The sequence below is a fragment of the Salvelinus sp. IW2-2015 genome, linkage group LG5 (genome assembly GCF_002910315.2).
Source record: "Salvelinus sp. IW2-2015 linkage group LG5, ASM291031v2, whole genome shotgun sequence".
Taxonomy (NCBI): domain Eukaryota; kingdom Metazoa; phylum Chordata; class Actinopteri; order Salmoniformes; family Salmonidae; genus Salvelinus; species Salvelinus sp. IW2-2015.
In genome coordinates, this window is record NC_036844.1 from 33,968,694 (window position 1) to 33,990,628 (window position 21,935).

At 41.8% G+C, this 21,935-nt stretch overlaps 2 protein-coding genes, 2 long non-coding RNA genes and 1 pseudogene across 4 annotated transcripts in view; 1 reads left to right on the forward strand and 4 right to left on the reverse strand.

Annotated features, from left to right (window-relative positions):
* Positions 1-4,984, forward strand: part of LOC111964401 (vascular endothelial growth factor C-like) — an 11,337-nt gene extending 6,353 nt beyond the window's left edge. The window contains exons 3-7 of the mRNA XM_023988298.2: positions 160-350; positions 581-711; positions 1,484-1,587; positions 1,781-2,117; positions 4,261-4,984. Of these exons, the coding sequence (XP_023844066.1) occupies positions 160-350; positions 581-711; positions 1,484-1,587; positions 1,781-2,117; positions 4,261-4,375 (878 nt within the window). The 3' untranslated portion in view covers positions 4,376-4,984. The remainder of the gene's footprint in view (positions 1-159; positions 351-580; positions 712-1,483; positions 1,588-1,780; positions 2,118-4,260) is intronic.
* The window catches only part of LOC139027788 (uncharacterized), a 331,562-nt gene that overhangs the window by 180,197 nt on the left and 129,430 nt on the right, over positions 1-21,935 (reverse strand). The window lies entirely within an intron of this gene.
* Positions 13,685-18,096, reverse strand: LOC111964402 (steroid receptor RNA activator 1-like). The gene is made up of 5 exons (XM_023988300.2): positions 17,975-18,096; positions 17,408-17,536; positions 15,052-15,326; positions 14,708-14,816; positions 13,685-14,555 (listed from the first exon to the last, which is right to left on the reverse strand). Exons 1-5 carry the CDS (start codon positions 18,003-18,005, stop codon positions 14,359-14,361), a joined length of 741 nt encoding a protein of 246 aa, XP_023844068.1. The 5' UTR covers positions 18,006-18,096; the 3' UTR covers positions 13,685-14,358.
* On the reverse strand, positions 19,376-21,520 carry LOC111964403 (uncharacterized). The gene is made up of 2 exons (XR_011479954.1): positions 19,696-21,520; positions 19,376-19,659 (listed from the first exon to the last, which is right to left on the reverse strand). It is a non-coding gene; the product is annotated as an uncharacterized lncRNA (long non-coding RNA).
* The window catches only part of LOC112081090 (amyloid-beta A4 precursor protein-binding family B member 3-like), a 21,802-nt pseudogene continuing 21,445 nt past the window's right edge, over positions 21,579-21,935 (reverse strand).

The following is a 21,935-nucleotide window of genomic DNA, read 5'->3' on the forward strand; positions in this document are numbered from 1 at the left end:
CATTCATCCCTGATAACCTGTCTGTTACTGTTCCTCCATTCATCCCTGATAACCTGTCTCTTACTGTTCCTCCATTCATCCCTGATAACCTGTCTCGGTTCACATCCCTCCAATCATACCTGATAACCAGTCTCTTAATGTCCCTCCATTCATCCCCAGTTATTCTGGAGGAGATCCAGCGTACCATGTGTAGTCCTCGGGAGGTGTGTCTGGAGGTGTCTAAAGAGTACCCAGAGAGCACCAGTCACTTCTACATGCCTCGCTGTGTGTCTGTGCACCGCTGTGGGGGCTGCTGTACCCACGAGGGTCTGTACTGCACCAACACCAGCCATACTTACAGCAACAAGACGGTGAGCAACAGAGGACAAACTAGATCATTCAAAATGTTCAACGATGCTGACACACAAGTAAAGTTGCTCTTAAACTGTAATACCATCAGTAAGGACATTCTATTCACATGTTTCAACATATCTATTTAAGTGAGTTGTCGTTTCATAGTATACAGTAAGAAAGGATATAAGGTAGACCCCAAATCTGAACGCCAGTCATTGACACGGTGTTGTTTCTCCTGTGGACTCAGCTGCTGGAGATGAGTCACCGTGAACACTCTGTGGTGATGGTGGCGTTCGTCAACCACACGTCCTGTGAGTGTCTGTCCAAGAGGCCCCAGCACTCCGTCATCAGGAGGGCTGCTGCAGCCCACCTCACCGTGTGAGTGAGTAGTGAGGAGTAGTCACCTTCGAGACGCAACATCTGCCCCTACCGAACGAGATACAATGTGCACACACACACAATTATTATTAAGCAATACCGTTTTCAATAAAGTATGTTTGGTTCATGTTGAACAACATCTTTTAGGTAGGTAGCCTAATGGCTAAGTGCGTTGGGCCAGTAACCAAAAGGTTGCTGGTTCAAATCCCCAAGCAATCTAGGTGAAAATTCTGCCCATATGCCCTTGAGCAAGGCACTTAACTCTCTATGCTCCTGTAAGTCGCTCTGGATAAGACCGGCTGCTAAATAAAATAAAATAAAAAAGAAGGTGCAATGTAATAATATAGCTGTCTGACTTTAGACAAGGATACTGAAACATTCCATCTGACCCTATCTGATGTGGACAACAACAAGGGTGTGACGATGCAAGGGAATGAGCTAGATCATCAGATATTTGGTCAAAAGCGCTTTGAGTGTGCATTTGCCTTTGAACTGAAGCCATGTGGAAGAGGCCATGTTTCCCCCTGCTCTCCTCTCCCTGTGTCCAGCCTAACTGCTCTAGACTGCTGTGTGTAGGCTATCTGCCAGGCCAAGGCCAGCAGGGAGGAGGGCTGGGGGATTCAGTTCCCTCTCACAGGGAGGAGCCACATGCCGCCCATGGTGTCCAGCCCCTTCACAGGAATGCTTTGTGAGAGTAGCCAAGAGGTCCCCCTAAGCCAAGAAAAGACCTCTGATCTGATCCTGGCCTGTGTGTCCCTGCCTCCCTCTGCAGGTGTTCTCCGCCAGATGTTCCCTGCAGTACAGGACTGGTCTGGGACCCCACCAGCTGCCTGTGTGTTCCCATAGACACAAGCTTCTTCTCTGAGAGAGAGCTGGGTAAGTTAAACTAACTCCGTACCCATACAACCCCAGTACAGTCGTGTCTGTTCGCCAACACCCAGAGATACCTCATAGGTCAGAGAGTTGGCAAATTAGGGCGATATACATTGAGGTGAAATGTACTAAACCACATGACGTCTGTCAATAAGGGACACTCAATAGCATCTCTCCTCTCCACCATCTGGTGCAGAACCCCTGGAGTCGGCCTTGCTGGCGCTGTGTGGCCCCAACAAAGACCTGGACGAGGACAGCTGTGAGTGTGTGTGTGAGAACGGTCTGACAGAGGCCAGCTGTGGGCCGGGCTGGCGTCTAGACCAGGCGTCCTGTGAGTGTCTCTGTGAGGACCAGCCCGCCCCGGGGACCTGCCCACCCAACCAACGCTGGGACCCAGAGCTGTGTGGCTGTGTGTGCCGGGCAGAGTGCCCCCGTAGCCAGCCTCTCAACCCAGAGACGTGCCTCTGCCAGTGCAGGGATAGCCCTCAGACCTGCCTGCTAGAGGGCAAGAGGTTCAACGCACACAACTGCAGGTAAGAAATAGAATCTAACACAGAAGGCATTTCATATGATGCTGGACGTCCCAATATACCTTTATAGATCCCCCCCGAGTACTATTCCCAGAACTATGATGCTGTCACGGTGGCCAAGGTAATAATACGTGTTGTTTGACCTAAGTTGGATCGGACAGCGTGGGAACAAAAAGCTATTACTGTTATAGGTACAGTTATTTGAAAAGAGCAAAACACAACATCTAAACCGCTGTGAAATATGCACTACATTTATTTAATTTCACCAGGTAGGCCAGTTGAGAACAAGTTCTCATTTACAACTGCGACCTGGACCAAACGTATGTGGACACCTGCTCGTCGAACATCTCATTCCAAAATCATGGTCATTAATATGGGGTTAGTTTGCTGCCATTACAGCCTCCACTCTTCTGGGAAGGCTTTCCACTAGATGTTGGAACACATCTGCGGGGACTTGCTTCCATTCAGCCACAGGAGAATTAGTGAGGTCGGGCACTGATGTTGAGCGATTAGGCCTGGCTCGCAGTTGGCATTCTAATTCATCCCAAAGGTGTTCGATGGTGTTGTAGTCAGGGCTCTGCCAGTCAAGTTGTTCCACATCGATCTCGACAAATCATTTCTGTATGGACCTCACTTCATTCACGGTGCATTGTCATGCTGAAACAGGAAAGGGTCTTCCCCAAACTGTTGCCACAAAGTTGGAAGCACAGAATTGTCTAGAATGTCCTTGTATGCTGTAGCATTAAGATTTCCCTTCACTGGAACTAAGGGGTCTAGCCTGAACCATGAACAACAGCCACAGACCATTATACCTCTTCCACCAAACTTTACAGTTGGCACTATGCATTCGGGCAGGTAGCATTCTCCTGGCATCTGCCAGATGGTGCAGCTTGATTCATCACAGAGTCCAATTGCGGTGAGCTTTACACCACTCCAGCCAACACTTAGCATTGCACATGGTGATCTTAGGCTTGTCTGCAGCTGCTCGGCCATGGAAACCCATTTCATGAAGCTCCCGACGGACAGTTCTTGTGCTGACGTTGCTTCCAGAGGCAGTTTGGAACTCGTACTGAGTGTTGCAACTGAGGACAGTGTATTTTAAATTACCAAAAATATAGTATTTTCAGCTATTTGTAGCTGGTGTACAAAACCGAAAGAAAAAGACGCAAAAACGAAACTTAATAATGGGATGCATAGAAATAGAGCACATAGAACAGATCTACTGCTTCTTAGACTTGCTTTCAATAAGAATTACAGATCTATAACTCACATTTCTATGTACATTTGGTCAGGTTGCCCAAAAAGTTACATATTGCAGCTTTAAATACTGAATGGTATGATGTTAAATAATGTATGGTATAATTGTTTATACTGTATGGTATAATTAAGCAATAAGACCTGAGGTGGTGTGGTATATGGCCAATATACCACCGCTAAGGGCTGTTCTTAGGCACGACGCAACGCTATTATAAACTGTTTACCAATGTAATTAGAACAGTAAAAAGTAATTTTTTTGTCATACCCACAGTATGCGGTCTGATATACCATGGCTTTCAGCCAATCAGCATTGAGGGCTCGAAACAACCGCGTTATAATCTTAAATACTGAATGTTATCATGTTAAATACTCTGTATGCTATAATGTTAAATACTGTATGCTATAATGTTAAATACTGTATGGTATAATGTTAAATACTGAATGGGTATAAAGAGCAATACACATTTCAGTGGAATGTCAAATTCACATAGTTCACAGTTCTGCACATCTGTTAAACGTAACGATAACTATAGAAACATTATAAACACTTCCCGGTAGTAACAAGACTTAAATAAGAAGTACAACTCTAGCGTGAGAATTCATATCCTGCTTACTTCCCTTAACATGAAGCTGAGGCAAGGCACCTGACACATTTCTTTGGAATAGAGAAACCAGATTTTCCAGTAAGCACAGAATTCCCCTTTCCAGCGAGAGATTTTTTTTTAACACTGGAAAGAATCATTAAGGCTATGGGGATTGGTCCCAGATTACACACACGCGCATAAGTAGCCTACACACGCAGGGTCATGCACGCAGCCCAGTTATATTGAAACTACAATACATTAAGTAAAACCAACTGTTCTGTCTGTTTCTCTTCCCCTACACCAAGCTGTTACCGGCTGCCGTGCAGAAAGCCACACAACAGCTGTCCAACAGGCTTCTACTACAGCCACTACGTCTGCCAGTGCATACCCAACCACATGAGGTCAGGGGAGTGGAACTGACAAAGCTGGTGTTACCAGCACGGGTGTTAACAGCACTGGTGCCAAACTCTAGGGTCAATGTACTGTAACTGTATGGTGGAAACGAGGCGGTGTGTTTGCAATGTAGAGCCGGTAGATGGAGGCTAGACTAGGGGAATGCTTTTTGATGAATTCTCCTGATAGGCCAAGAGGCTCTCCATCTTCAGACCAGGGAACATACAATGAAGCACACAACGATTCAGTCGTCTAGATACTGCAGGTCATGGTCTGAATCATGGACGTTATTGACATTGCCTCAGATTCATTATGTGTGGCTGTTAAAATGAGAAGGAAAAAAATGATTTCATTCCATAAAATGAAATCATTTTCAATTATCTGAAATTGATATTTATTGCAAGTGACCTTGCAGCTCTCCGAGATGACGATGATGTAACTGGGAAGAAACGCCCTGACATGAGAAGGAAGACAAAAGACTGAAATGTAAAGGCCATGCATATACTGTATTGTACAAAACGTGTGACTGTAGTCAGTGGTGGCTGTGAATGAAAAGTGTGTTTTTAATGTCATATCCTATTTGTATTGTATTTAAAATACACGCTATTGATAAAATAAAATATAAACTTGATTGGCTTTGGTAAATGTGTACTGTGTGTGTTTGATAAGAGTTTCGTGACAAGAAGTTTGGCAACAGACTATGGGAACCAGACCAGACTGGCACCATGGAGAGTGTGATGTGATGTCTCCAATCACAAAACAAAGGCATTAAAAAACACACTCCTGCAGTGAAAATGGATCCAAGACCTTTGTCTCAAATTCCTCATACCAGCCTTATGTGTTTGGAACAATAAACACTATCTCGAGGTCAATTGCAGAGAGATCTAATTCCCGTCTGGCTTGTGTCTTTAGAAACTGCCATCCACAGTTGGTACTCTAAACCAGCGCAGCCCTCTGTACAGAAACAGGACTGCATAGCTAAACTCAGTGATAGTAGCTTTTGTTTGTGATAATCCAAATAGTTTGGTTTATAAGTAGGCCTACAGAGTAGAGACAGTAGTTTAGACGGTTGACTTTGTCAAGGGTGATATATGTTTTGTTAGCGGAAAGGTCACTTTTTTTGTTTTTACAAAGTTCAATATTGTGAATCTCACTTCAATTTCAAGGCTACACCACCGTCTCAAAGTGTCAATTAAAGTGTCAATTCATCTCATGAACTGTCTTTTTCTCAGTTACTATGATTGAAGGGGAGGAATGGGAAGACACACAGTTCTCTTTGATGCTCTTCCTAAATCCTGTTGGTATAAATTGTGGAAAAGATACTATGTTATGCCTGTGGCCAGAATAGTCAAGCCTGAATCTGCCCTGTGAAGAGTCTCTTCCAGCTTTGTATTGTTCCTAAACCTGGAGCAACAACTCTTACTTTCAATTAACAGTTACTATGATTGAGAGGGAGGAATGGGAAGACACACAGTTCTCATTGATGCTCTTCCTAAATCTTCTTGGTATAAATTATGGAAAACATACTATGTTATGCCTGTGGCCAGGACAGTCAAGTCTGAATCTGCCCTGTGAAGTCTTAATAACCATCTTTAATTATTCTGAATAACCAACTCGTTGCAGCAACCTGTAGTTTTGGCACACATTATGAGACGCTGGACAAGTTCATTTACTAGTTCTCACCTCCGTAAAAAATAACTGACAGAGAGAAGCACAAAGTGGCAGTATAAGATTGAAACCAGCTGTCTACATTCAAATGGAGAGGTAGCAATAAAGCTGTTGTAAGTGTTTTTGTGCTGCTAGGGGTGTATGAGTGCCTGCTGCTAGGGGTGTATGAGTGCCTGCTGCTAGGGGTGTATGAGTGCCTGCTGCTAGGGGCGTGTGAGTGCTACTAGGGGTGTATGAGTGCTGCTAGGGGTGTATGAGTGCCTGCTGCTAGGGGTGTATGAGTGCTGCTGCAGGGGGGTATGAGTGCCTTGCTAGGGGTGTATGAGTGCCTGTGCTAGGGTGTATGAGTGCTGCTGCTAGGGGTGTATGAGTGCCTATGCTAGGGGTGTATGAGTGCCTATTGCTAGGGTGTATGATGCTGTGCTAGGGGTGTATGAGTGCCTATTGCAGGGGTATGAGTGCTATTGCTAGGGGGTATGAGTTGCTGCTAGGGGTGTATGAGTGCGCTGTATGGGCTCTATTGCTAGGGGTGTATGGTGCCTATTGCTAGGGGTGTATGAGTGCCTATTGCTAGGGGTGTATGAGTGCCTATTGCTAGGGGTGTATGAGTGCCTATTGCTAGGGGTGTATGAGTGCCTATTGCTAGGGGGTGTAGGAGGTGCCTATTGCTAGGGGTGTTATGATGCTATTGCTAGGGGTGTATGAGTGCCTATTGCTAGGGGTGTATGAGTGCCTATTGCTAGGGGTGTATGAGTGCCTATTGCTAGGGGTGTATGAGTGTCTATGGTCTCAGCAATCACCACCACAGCGGGAGAAAGAGATTGACTTGCTTTGCCCCTCATCTGGAGAGAGGGAGTTTAACAACCCAGCAGGAATACTGTAATTGGGTGTTAGTTCTTCTTTACAGCGGCAACAGCATGGACAACTCAGTCTCACAGTATCTTCACATATACAACCAAATATAAGTATGGATATCCTGTCAATTTCCTTTCCTGCATCACCTGTTCAAACATAGAGGTCTCCTGAGACAGACGCCCAACACAGACATCAACATCTAGTTTTGATTTACATTTGGTTGAGTTGTCAACTAACATGAATTCAATAAAAAAAATGGCACCATGTCATTTTACTTAGGTTAAAAGTTGGGTGAAAAAAAATATGAAATTCCCTTAAGTTGATTACTTTTTGCAAATCCAATCAGTTTTCCACATTGATTTAAAGTCATCACATTAAATTATTTTGTTGAAATGACGTGGAAACAATGTTGATTTAACTCGTTTTTGGGCTACGTTTTAAGAAATATGACTGATTTCTGTCAAACTAGCCTCTGGAGCTCTGTCTAAAGGAAGTGTTCAGGGATGGGGGAAAAGAGTGACACCAATCAGCCCCCCGAGGACTGGAGATGCCCAGACCTGCTGTAAAGGAAGTGTTTAGTTCCCACCCCTTCTGCTTAAAGCTATTTGTCAGAGAAGAAGACCATATACTGGCTGCGACTGTGAGGCTGATTTAGCTGTGTTATGAATGACGTGCCTTCGGAAAGTATTCAGACCCCTTGACTTTTTCTACATTTTGTTAGGTTATAGCCTTATTCTAAACTTGATTAAATTGTTTTCCCCTCATCAATCTACAAACAATACCCCATAATGACAAAAAAATGTAACTGAAATATCACATTTACATACACTGCCGTTCAAAAGTTTGGGGTCACTTAGAAATGTCCTTGTTTTTGAAAGAAAAGCACATTTTTTGTCCTTTAAAATAACATCAAATTGATCAGAAATACAGTGTAGACATTGGTAATGTTGTAAATGACTATTGTAGATGGAAACGGCTGAATGTTAATGGAATATCTACATAGGCGTACAGAGGCCCATTATCAGCAACCATCACTCCTGTGTTCCAATGGCACGTTGTGTTAGCTAATTCAATTTGATCATTTTAAAAAGGCTAATTGATCATTAGAAAACCCTTTTGCAATTATGTTAGCACAGCTGAAAACTGTTGTCCTGATTAAAGAAGCAATAAAACTGTCCTTCTTTAGACTAGTTGAGTATCTGGATCATCAGCATTTGTGGGTTTGATTACAGGCTCAAAATGGCCAGAAACAAAGAACTTTCTTCTGAAACGCATCAGTCTATTCTTGTTCTGAGAAATGAAGGCTATTCCATGCAAGAAATTGCCAAGAAACTGAAGATCTCGTACACCGCTGTGTACTACTCCCTTCACAGAACAGAGCGAACTGGCTCTAACCAGAATAGAAAGGAGTGGGAGGCCCCGGTGAAAAGTAAGACGACGAGTACATTAGAGTGTCTAGTTTGAGAAACAGACGCCTCACAAGTCCTTAACTGGCAGCTTCCTTAAATAGTACCTGCAAAACACCAGTCTCAACATCAACAGTAAAGAGGCGACTCCGGGATGCTGGCCTTCTAGGCAGAGTTTCAAAGAAAAATCTCAGACTGGCCAATAAAAAGAAATTAAGATGGGCAAAAGAACACAGACAGCGGACAGGGGAACTCTGCCTAGAAGGCCAGCATCCCAGAGTCGCCTCTTCACTGTTGACGTTGATTGTATTTCTGATCAATTTGATGTTATTTTAATAGCAATTTTAATGCTTTTCTTTCAAAAACAAGGACATTTCTAAGTGACCCCAAACTTTTGAACGGTAGTGTAAGTATTCAGACCCTTTACTCAGTACTTTGTTGAAGCACCTTTGGCAGCGATTACAGCCTCGAGTCTTCTTGGGTATGACGCTACAAGCTTGGCACATCTGTATTTGGGGAGTTTCTCCCATTCCTCTCTGTAGAACCTCTCAAGCTCTGTCAGGTTACATGGGTAGCGTTGTAGCTCAGCTATTTTCAGGTCTCTCCAGAGATGTTCGATCGGGTTCAAGTCCAGGCACTGGCTGTGCCACTCAAGGACATTCAGAGACTTGTCCCGAAGCCACTCCTGCGTTGGCTTGGCTGCGTGCTTAGGGTCATTGTCTTGTTGAAAGGTGAACCTTCGCCCCAGTCTGAGGTCCTGAGCAGGTTTTCATTAAGGATTTCTGTACTTTGCTCCGTTCATCTTTCCCTCGATCCTGACTAGTCTCCCAGTTCCTGCCGCTAAAAAACATCCCCACAGCATGATGCTGCCACCACCATGCTTCACCATAGGGATGGTGCCAGGTTTCCTCCAGACGTGACGCTTGGCATTCAGGCGAAAGAGTTCAGTCTTGGTTTCATCAGACCAGAGAATCTTGCTTCTCATGGTCTGAGAGTCTTTAGGTGCCTTTTACTGAGGAGTAGCCTCCGTCTGTCCACTCTACCATTAAGGCCTGATTGGTGGAGTGCTGCAGAGATGGTTGTCCATCTGAAAGGTTCTTCACAGAGGAACTCTGGAGCTCTGTCAGAGTGACCATTGGGTTCTTGGTCACCTTCCTGACCAAGACCCTTCTCCCGATTTCTCAGTTTGGCAGGGCGGCCAGCTCTAGGAAGAATTTTGGTGGTTCCAAACTTCTTCCATTTAAGAATGACTGTGTTCTTGAAGACCTTCAAATGTTTTGGTACCCTTCCCCAGTTCACAATCTTGTCTCGGCGCTCTACAGACAATTCCTTCAATCTCATGGCTTGGTTTTTGCTCCGACATGCACTGTCAACAGTGGGACCTTATATAGACAGGAGTGTGCCTTTCCAAATCATGTCCAATCAATTGAATTTACCACAGGTGGACTCCAATCAAGTTGTAGAAACATCGATGGAAACAGGACGCACCAGAGCTCAAATTTGAGTCTTATAGCAAAAGGGTCTGAATACTGTTTTACATTTTTAATAAATTAGAAAATCTTTCTAAAAACCTGTTTTCATTATGGGGTATTGTGATGTCATTATGGGGTATTGTGATGTCATTATGGGGTATTGTGATGTCATTATGGGGTATTGTGTGTAGATTGCTCAGGAGTTTTTGAGAATAAGGCTGTAACATAACAAATGTGGGGAAATTCAAGGGGTCTGAATACTTTCAGAATACACTGTATGACCTACTGGACCTTCCGCTACAAGTAACGGTGCAAACAAAATGGTTGATAAACAAATTTAACAAAGAGAACTGTTGTTGAACAAACAAACAAAAAGAGTAGCCTTTTCTCAGGAGCTAACGGGGAAACTTTACAACAGTTGATCGTTTACTGTAAGTGGCGGTAAACTAGACTTTTAAAAGAAAAGGAATGTAAACAGACTCTTCCACACACAAACCATGGAGACCAAACTAAGATCTGGGCAAGTTACAAAGAAATAGCATCAGTTAACTCAAGCATGAAACTGTTTTTATAGGTGTAACTGCGTCAGATAATGTTAATGCTTTCACTTTGACTAGGATTTTGGAATGTTCACTTTGTGAAATGAAAACAACCACCTACCAGTAATCTGGAGAAGAATCAGGAAATGTAAGAGCTAATCCATGAAAGGCATTTCACCATTCAATACAACATTGCTTGGATGAGAAAACATCCGATACAACAGCCAGCCACTCAGGATTTAAGGAGTGCTGGCATGGTGTGATGTGTTTAATAACACAAGATCATTTCTCAACCTCCACAGCGAGTGTCTGCTTGCACTGTAGACTATGCAGTAGGTGTTGAAATCAACACTATAAATGCACATTCCTTTCATTACATTTAAGTTCACTTCCCAATACTTTTTATGTCAATGTTCTCAGCAAAGAAATAATGAGTGGTTTTGACATAAGGCCTTGTGACGACAGTGGCTGCCAGAGCTGTTGTAGGCTAATCATGGAAGGTTGGACGTACAACAGAGTTTACTACAGTACACCAGACACTACTGTTTATTAGACTAGATGAGTTTATTAGTCACACGCACAGGGTCGCAGATTTAATAGCAGGATACAGTGAAATTCTTAAACTCCGAGCTCCAACAGTGCAGGTCAAAAAGCGAAGTGATTGAAGCAATAATAAAAATACAATATGAATAATAATAAATCAAAATAAAATAAAATGCATTGGTTACAACAGGTGTAGACTTCAGTGAATGCTTACGAGTCCATTCCCAACAATGCAAAGTTAAGGACAAATATTTACTAAATTAAAAAAAGGACATAACAAAATAATTAAGATTATTTAATAAATAATCAAGGGGGGTCAATGTAAATTGTCCGGGTGGCCATTTGATCAACTGTTCAGCTGTCTTGGGGTCGGAAACTTTTCAGGTGCCTTTTGGTCCCTGACTTGGCACTCCGGTACCGCTTGCCATAAGGTAGCAGAGAGAACGGTATTTGACTTGGGTGGCTGGAGACTTTGACAATTTTTAGGGCCTTCCTCTGACACTGCCTGATATAGAGGTCCTAGATGGCAGGGAATTCGGCCCCAGTGATGCGCCGTACGCACTACCCTCTGTATCACCTTGTGGTCGGATGCCGAGCAGTTGCCATACCAAGCAGTGATGCAGCCACTCTCGATGGTGCTTTTTCAGGATCTTAGGGTGCATGCCAAATCTTTTCAGTCTCCTGAGGGGGAAGAGGAGTTGTCGTGCCCTCTTCACGACTGTGTTGAGGTGTACATATTTACACCTGTAACAATGATAAATGTCCATTGGGGGGGTGGGAGCAGGAGGGGAAGAGGGGGAGCAGGTGGGGAAGAGGGGGAGCAGGTAGGGGAGTGCAACTATACCTTTTCTTCACACAAAATAAATACATTAGTGCAACACATTTGGCAGAAAATCTTTTCATCAATGACAACAGAAGTGCAACGCTATTTGGCTGGCAACCACACAAGTAAATTAGCTTACAATGTTAAAGCAAGATATGTTTTTCTAAAACGATGCTTGGCCATCATATTTCAAATGTTTACCATTAAAAAAAAAAGAATGTAGCTAGCTACATTTCATAATGTTTTGGTTGAAGATAATCTTGCATTTTATTTTGCTACAGGAGAAAAGCTACCCAGGACGAACGTACGGTAGAAAAGTAGCCTACACATCAGTCAGAACGCTGTCTGATGGGTCGTTCGCGAACGAACGGTTCTTTTTGAACAGATCTTTTAGGTGAACGTCGGGAACCGAAACACATCGGTGAAAGAGACGTTCATTTGGCTCCCTGATTTGCATATTGCTACCACTGCTTTCTAAGATCAAAACAACGATTATCTGCAGACACGTTACAAAATTACTCTCTGAGAGGGTGAATCCGCACCGCAGAAACAATAATTAGTGGGGAGAGAGCGCATACATTCTGGTTCACTCTCAGTTTTGCAACGCGTTAAAAAGAAGCAGGTGATCTAATAATTTGCCCAGGTAAAAATGGATTTCATCGGACACAATGGGAGCCTACTTTCGGGGCTTTGTATTGGAGATTGGTTCTAGGTGGTTCTGAAAGTCATGGTTCTAAGTCGATTTGTAAGGATTTTGAACCAAATAAGCCAACTTTTTTTAAGTGAACGGACCCAAATGAGCTGGTTCACTGAAAAGACTCGGAATGCCCATCACTAGTGATCCAATGAGAGCAAAGAAATTTCATCCGAGTGGAGAAGTGCAACTGTGGCACAAAATTAGCCCGATTACATTCATAATTTGTAGCCAAGCAGAAAAAAATATTCTTATCTGCATTTACAAAACGCAGATATTTTTTCTGTATTTAGCAGAATCATGCATTAACAGATCCCTGCTTCAATAGCACAGAGATACAGTATTAGCCCCAACCCAAACATCAGGTTCTTCAGTACCACAGAGATACAGTATTAGTCCCAACCCAGACATCAGGTTCTTCAGTACCGCCAGAGATACAGTATTAGCCCCAACCCAAACATCAGGTTCTTCAGTACCACAGAGATACAGTATTAGCCCAACCCAAACATCAGGTTCTTCAGTACCACAGAGATACAGTATTAGCCCCAACCCAAACATCAGGTTCTTCAGTACCACAGAGATACAGTATTAGTCCCAACCCAGGAATCAGGTTATTCAGTACCACAGAGAGATACAGTATTAGTCCCAACCCAGACATCAGGTTCTTCAGTACCACAGAGATACAGTATTGGGAATTAGTAAACACAAAACCTCGACCCTGCCAACATGCAATCGCACTCTCTCCGATAAAGTACAGGAGATCTAAAGCAGCAATCTCTCCTCCTTTAAGCTCAACTACCACTTGATTAAAACATTCAGACTTTACTCCCAACATATTATTTTCACAAACATGCTCCAATCTTTCCTATGTAGACTGGGGCAATTTTCAGATGGATGACATTATGTGTAATGAGTTCACATGAATTACTCTCACTTAGCAACAATAAACAGTCCCACATAGTAACAATAAACAACGTTGTTGTTGTCGTAACAGTCCTCACATGGTCAAAACAAAGCCACACCTCATCTCTATAAAATTAAAACTGAAAATCTTCTGTCCACCCATCTCATAAAGTGCCCAAGTTTCTCTAGAAATCATAGCTCCATACAACACGGTCACCAGTGATAAATAGGCCTAAGACGCCACCTATTGGTGAGAGTTTGTGGCTTCTCCTGGCATCTGTCTCTATGGAGGAAGACCAACCAGTATGGAAAGCTGGAACATCCTCATTGTCTAACTACAGAACAGATAGAAATAACAGTCTGTGATCAAATGCATTAACTTACCTGATACATAAGTAAATGGAAGAAAAAGAACACACAAAAAAAGGACTACTTCCACCACAAATCTGATTTATTTTGTCTTCTCATGTATGGTCCATCTTAAAGTGCAATGCCACTGCCAACATAAGCAGATGGGCTTTTACATTGTTATTGTAGTTATTGCTCTTATGATTATGTACAGCACACAGGGGGGATGGCAGGTCATTGAAAACTGTCAAGCGTTAAGCTTTCTCATGCATCAGGAATAATACATAGTACCGTGTACAATTGGATGAATAAAGTGATCTTAATCCCAGCTCCAGCAAAATACTTTTTACAAGGCTGTCCAAGGGAGACTATACACCAGAGAATGGCCAAGATAAATATGGTATTACTGCCATCTTTGATATAAGCACCTTAAATCAAACAAGACACGACAAGGAAAGACTATCAAACGTCGACATTAAAAAAACGTAGATAAAAGCTATCTTCGTATTGTCTGAATTGTTGGATCTCGGTAATAGCAATTGACACTGCGATCAAATGCAATTTATAGAATGTTAAAAAATATATATTTGAAAAAAATATACACATTGCATAATTACAGGAAACCCATGTCAAAATATTAGCAAAATCAAAAGACAGTTAGCCTAAAAGTTAAGAATTTCAACGGCTTTCACAAGGACGACCGAGAGTCCTCAGGATGCCACAACCTAATAAAAAAGTTCAGAACGTGTAATTATTGATCTAGTTGGAGTTAGCGGTGCTGCTGGTATCTAGACTCTGGTCTATCTCCTGTCTGTGCAGAAGATCTAAGTTCAAGTTGCGCGTTTCAGCGATGAGACGTTTGACCCCCACCATCCACTGACTGACCTCGTTAACATGGTCAACCATCAGAGCCCGATGGACTTCATCAGCAGCGTTCCAGTTCCAGCTCTTCAACTCTGACAGGAGCATAAAGACAGGAGCAGCACAGATGCGTTTTGGCTCATTTCAACAAATTTCTTTCATTTAAAAATGGGTGACCCGCTTATTGACCCATGTATTTTTCCTCAGCAGAAATATGACATCTATCAAAGTGAACAGGTTCTCCTACCTTGCACCAGTCCATTCATTCTTCGTCTAACAGGAAGTGACAACTTCCCAGACCTCCACATGTCCTCAAAGAGCTTCAAGCGCTTCGCCACATCGTCACACACCTGTTTCTGCAAGGGGAACATGTCAAACATTCAGCATTTTGGTTGGTAAAGCAGTAAGTGTCATTTCACCCTGTGCACAATAACAGAGCTACAAATTTCTCATGGCCAGACGACATCTGACAAATTACACCCAATTTTAATTTTGGGTTAACCGAAATGACAGAACTACATACACAATGCTATTTGTAAATGGTGTGTCAACTGTGGCTGGGAATTCTAGAGCTAGAGAAATCCTTCTTACTTTGACTGTGTGTCGACAAGCTGTCAGTGCCCAGTTGAGAAGAGTAACTACGATGTCGACGTCTGGCTCACTTTCTGATTGGCCACTGGCAGACTCTGTGTGCTCTACCACATGGCAAGGTGGTGGAGGTGTGGCCATCATCATCACCCCACCAGGAGGGGCTGCAACCTGACATGGCCGGGGGGGCGTGTTCATACTACATGGAGGAGGGGCCAGTGGGTTGGTAGGAGGAGTCATTGGAACTGTTGAGGTTGGAGAAGTTCCTGGGACCGGACCTGTGGATTAGCGATGCGGATTAGTGACGCACGGTTTGACTCATAACCCGCAGTTATATCTGCGGGGCGGTTTAATTCAAAAAGACAAAAGTTGCGAAAGGAGAGTTGAAAATAAAGAGAAGGGAGGGACAGAAAAGTAATGTTTGGGAAAGATTTGGCGAAGGGATAAAAGCGGATGATAGTAGTGACGGCTGTTATGTGTGATGATTGTGAGGCACTATACAAATTCGACAGTCACAAGACGGGACTTCAAATAGGCCTATGGCATGTCAAGGAAACTGTAGCCTACTGTTTAGATGGGTTAAATGAAAAATGTAATCTGGACATTGACTAACCAGAATAACCGTCTGTTTTTTGGCAAACTCCAAAGACCTCTGATAATACTAGTCCTGTGCGAATCGACATCCCTGTGTTTTAAGAGAAATGTCTGGGTTTAACAGGTGTTGCTCACAGTTTAAGCAAGAAAACAATAACTGATTGGATAAATTGAACGAAGTGCTGCGCATAGCCCATATATGAAGGGCCTATATGTATCAACTTTCACAGTGAATGCTTTTCTTTATGCGTTTTGTGCGAATGAATTGAACATTGCCAAATGCATCATAAAAAAAACGATGCTACCCTTGCTGTTAATAGATGGCAAAGCAGCATACAACTGAGCTAAACATTTGGAACAAGTTCGCTCTCATCCATAGCCTAAAAACACATATCAAGTGCAAGTTAGCTCACATCTGAAGGCTGGGGGGCTGTTAGGACATCTACTGCAGATCGCTCAAATATCAGAACGACTACAATCACACTTCCTCAATTCAAATATTATGGCGACACTATACCAAAGATGGTTTGGTATGGTTTAGAAACTTGGGAACCAAGCTCGAGTTATCAGTGTAGCCTGTTATTGCCTGGTCTTGTTCAAATAGCGTCACAACTAGAAAAAAGAAAGAAAAAAAAACTTCCAAGCTTCCGTCAACTGTCAAAAAAAATTAAAGAGGAGATTTAGAGGGCAGTTTGGAAAAAACCTATCCCGTCCAAATCGTCCTCTGAAATAACGGACATTCTGGGAAATAAATACATATCCAACGTTCTCTAGTAATACTAGTCCCATGCGAGTAGGGCTACAGCCTTAATGATAACTCCTGCAGAATTATGCATTTATTGCTGGAAAATTATACACCAAATGTAGGCAAAATTTGGACTTGGGAACAAGAGTGGAGAAATATGATTTATTTCTGCATCTTGAGAGAATGCAATGCTCAGAGATACGAAGTGTAGAGGTGTTTTCTTCATCATCAAAGCATAATAATAGCTGATAGTATTTAAACCACATAAAACATGCAATATTCTGAAATCTTATCAGAAACACGTTGGGTGGTTTTCAGCTTTCTTTACAACCAGTCAAACTGATGTCATTTGGACATTTTGCACAGAAAATCTTTCCTGTTTGTTTTTGCTTTATTGTATTTTCTACCCAGTCCCTAAACGTCTTTGCTCCGTGAAAGATGACAGAGAACTTTACCGATGTCAACTAGATTGAAACATTCATTCTATGGATCTATGACATTATTCTGTTGAGGAAGGGTTTATTTAGTCTTCTAGGGCAACATATGACAAAAGAGACGCTACATGTATCTAGTTATAGAAAAATCGACTATCGAATAGCTACCAAAATGTCTGAATCTATAACCAGAAACATATCTAAAATCAGGCAAAACAAAATCCTGCACCCCATGTCAAAAAATTGTTCTGCAGTCTCTGACTAGCCTAAAGCGCCAATTCTATATTTGTGAGTTAGAGTTGGGATTTTCACTTTATCACATATAGTCGGGTGGTTGCGGATGGGTTGTTAGCAATTGCGGGCAGGTGAACAAACAGCGGACCCCGCACCACTACTGTGGATAAATAGAACCCGGATGATTCATCATCTCCTCTGACATTCTAGGGAAAGTCCAGCCATCAGAAAGACAATCACACAGCCCCTGAGTAGACATCAAAGTACCGAGATACTCAAAAGATTAATGGATTTCTAAACATGTTCAAGGTGCGAATATATACATTTATTTCCGACAGTCTAGAGAACGTACTGGGGGATCCAGTGAGTTGAGGTGGGGGCACTCTCTTGTTGAGAGGGGTCCTCTTGGGTGCACCTTGTGCTGCTGTCTGCAAACCGTAGGAGAACTGTGGAGGGTCATTCCAGCCCCTCTCCTGGTTACCTTGAGTAATAAAGCCAGGGAGAGTTTTATTTCAAAAGACAGAATATGAATATGAGAACAGATGGATGAAACAACCATTTACCAGTTAGCTTGTAGTATTCATTCAGTCATACACATGAACAAAACTTCTTATAAATCATCACCAGTATAATGTGATGTACCAGTAGTCATACTCAAACTAGATGCCATAAAGCACTGGGGAAACAACTAAGGCGAAGATGTAGCATTAAGTAACGTTATATGCAAAAGCATATATGCAAAAGTTTTTATAACTTTGTTAGCTAGCTAACTCTCAAACTAGCTTGCTTCTGCTAGCTTGCCTTCAAACTAAGTTCTCACCCTAGCACAGTTGCAGTAAACTGATACTACAAACATGTATGTAATTACATATTCTCGATAAATTAACACAGTAGAAGCATTCAATTGGACAGAAAATACCTGGTTTGATGTAAAGGTCCTCAGCCTCCATTGCTTATTTCACAAAATAAAATAAAACTCTCCACTCGTTTTTCCCGGACACGTGAACAGGATGTTGAACATTGACATAACTCATATCCGGTTGGTGACTCGAACATAATACAAAATATTTATAACTAAGCCAAGGTAGTTCATCTGTGTGTTTGTTACAGTGGGAGCAAATGAAGCATAGTGAGCAGAACAAGCAATGAGGTTGGCAACGGCTATTGGTGCGTTGTATCATTTTTTTGCATATTTCAGTTAGGGAACGCCTCTTATATGAAGTGCGCGTGTACACAAGCTCAATTCCACCTTGCACTTCTTCTAAACAACGCCATTTTTTACAACTTTTGCAAAACGTCAAGTCTATAAAACGCAATGCACTGTGTTTTTAACATATTCTAGTTTTGGGAACAGAAACATTTATTGAGAAAATTAGCATAATGTCGGCCCAACCCATAATTAGATTTCCTCACGCTACAATATTTGATGGTGGGAAAACGTTCTGTAACTAGTGGTCAGCGGTTTGAATTTTGGCCAAGTTTTCAGCAATTGTTTTTGGGGGGGGGAGATATTTTCATTGTTGACATAAAAGACTGTAAAAACACCAGGAAATCAGCTCCAAGATGTTTTCATTTCAGAAATCTGTTCCCAAGTATTTCCACGCATAATAGAGAGACATATGTCATTTAATTTTAGAATTTTCATTGTTGGACATTAAAGACACAAGTGATTTTAATTTTGGAAATCTGTTCCCAAGTATTCCCACGCATAATAGAAAGGCATACACTACCGTTCAAAAGTTTGGGGACGCTTAGAAATGTCCTTGTTTTTGAAAGAAAATCAATTTTTTTGTCCATTGAATTAACATCATATTGATCAGAAATGCGAGAAATTGCCAAGAAACTGAAGATCTCGTACAACGCTGTGTACTACTCCTTTCACAGAACAGTGCAAACTGTCTCTAAACAGAATTGAAAGAGGAGTGGGAGGCCCCGGTGCACAACTGAGCAAGAGGACAAGTACATTAGAGTGTCTAGTTTCAGAAACAGACACCTGACAAGTCCTCAAATGGCAGCTTCATTAAATAGTACCCGCAAAACACCAGTCTCAACGTCAACATTGAAGAGGCGACTCCGGAATGCTGGCCTTAATATTATAGCTGTTTGGGCTTCTTGCGGTCAATTTGCAGTCTAAAAATATACAGTGCCAGTCAAAAGTTTGGACACGCCTACTCATTCAAGGGTTTTTCTTTATTTTTACTATTTTCTACATTGTAGAATAATATTGAAGATATCAAAACTATGAAATAACACATATGGAATCATGTAAGAGGAATTGAAGTTAAACTTTGATTAATGTCACACACAGGAAACAGAAAAGAACAGGATTTACGAGCAATTTATTATTCCAGCATAGACCACCACAATGTGGACCTAGTTAGGTACAACTGTGCGAAATAATCACAATTAAAAAAAATAGCATTTACATGACATCCTATTTTCTTCTGTGCTAAAGTACTGCAAATATATAGAGAGAGACATTTATTTACTAGTTTATTTACAAAAAAAAAATATTCTCAAGGTGCTACATGACATTACCTCTAACCAATGCTACATGACCTACGACACTACCTCTAACCAATGCTACATGACCTACGACACTACCTCTAACCAATGCTACGATGACCCTACGACACGTACCTCTAACCAATGCTACATGACCTATGACATACTTTAACCAATGCTACATGACCTACGACACTACCTCTAACCAATGCTACATGACCTACGACACTACCTCCTAACCAATGCTAACATGACCTATGACATTACCTTTAACCAATGCTACATGACCTACGACACTACCTCTAACCAATGCTACATGACCTACGACACTACCTCTAACCAATGCCCCTAACTAATTCTCCTGGATAATAAGGATATCACTTCTCCATTCATGTTCTTATATGCCAAAGCTCTGCCTTTTAATTTTCCCAACTTTGACATGATCCTTAATAAGGAGACCTGAGTTGTTTTGTTATATAATACATATTTAGAATGAGCGAGGTGCAGTTGCATATCAGTAACATATAGCATGACCTCTCTGAAGTGCCATTCTTTTTGTGTCCAAGTGTTTCACAGCATAATGTGGGCCTACTACTGCAAATTACTTAGAAAATCAGCATGCATTAAACCAAGTGCAAACTGTTGATAACCCTTAACATATTTCATTCAATGAAGTGCAAATAAGTTTTTATTTTGGGGTGAATCACAACAGTGATATATAAATTCTGTGTTTTTTTTGGTGTTTCCTCTAGTGAAAATGTCCTAGTATGTCCTCCATTAGGAACAACATAGCACAAGCTTTCAGTGGCGGTGACTGGTTGCATTTAGAGTTTAGTCATTGACCTGATTTCTAAGTGTTTTCACTTTTACTTGTGAGAGCCAATATATATATATATTTTTTTAATCGCCAATAGCATGGAAAGTACCTGAGCAAAGCATTTCATTCCCAAGCACGTCCGAAAGCATGCAGTGCTTCTGTAAAGCTTTAAGGGGTTTCAAGCAAACTGTTGGATTGAAATAGCACTCTCCCCCTTTTTTAAATCTAACCCTTTTTTTTAACACTTTCAATGCTTTTTGTGTTGTATGTGCTAACACAAACTTTTTTTCAGAACTATAACTCTTTCTCTTTAATGGGAAGGCCACTGTAGGACTGGCACCACTTTTGGCTAAAGGGATTCTGTCTGAGTATGTTGCATCAAAATAGAGAGTTGGACCAAAGCCCGGATCCGGTCAGTCTTCATTTTCTGTTGACAAACTGGGGCCTAGGATGTTCAACGGTCTAATTCTCAATTTTGTCATGATGTCTAATTAGAATAATGGAGGAATATATAGTGTGATATCTTATGTCCCATCTTTATGACGACTAATCTCACATTAGAGGACTTTTTGTTGTCAACTGTCAGAAGGACTATAAAGCTATAAGGTTGACACACTGTGAATATATTTGAAGTTAAAGATCACTTTACATTTATTAGAAAGAACAGTATACGTATTTAATACAACCTATCTAACTACATTAATTGTACAAGAATCAAGTTACATTTTGCTGATGTTCAATACCAGAAAACTATATTAAAGAGTTGTCCATTATTGCACCATATTTTTTTGCTACTGTACGTTTCACTTAGAAGCAGGGGGTTATTGTTGTGTATTTGTTTGTAGTTTGTCATAAAAGTACAAGTTTAGATCCTAGTGACTTAAACAAGGTATGGAATGTGAGAGTACAGCACCTCCATGTTACTGTACCACAAACCAGCCTAGGTGAGATATGTTGTATACTCACAAAAACACAGTTGAAGCAGAAATGCTGCCAGTTTGTTTTGTTTAAGATAATGGCCATCCCTGCCTGGTAAAATAGAAACTCAGCTTGCCTTCAAACTTCACATTCAAATGGCTGGTTACATCTGTATTGTCCTCCCTCTAACTACTCATTCTACTATTCCCCTAAATCTGATACGCACCCCTTTACTCAACTCCCTCCCTCCCTACCCCCTTTACTCAACTCCCTCCCAACCCCCTTACTCAACCTCCGTTGTTGTTGTTGGCAGAGAGCTGATTATTCCTGCGTCTGGCTCACCCATCGAGAACATGATAGACGACTCAAACGCTGACGTCACCGCCAGGTCCTACTATCGCACTGCAAGTGTGTGTATCATCGATCCCCACCATGTGCCCAGATAACGTCAGCAAACGCACTTGACATTCCCAAAATGGATCATCTCCATCCTGAAGAGAAATCAAAGAGAAGGGTAGAGAAAAGAAAAGACGAGAGCAGGAGAGAGAGAGAGAGAGAAAGAGAAAGTGAAGAGACATGAGAGAAGAGAGAGAGAGAGAGACAGAGAGGAAAGAGAAAGGTTGAGAGACAGAGAGGAGAA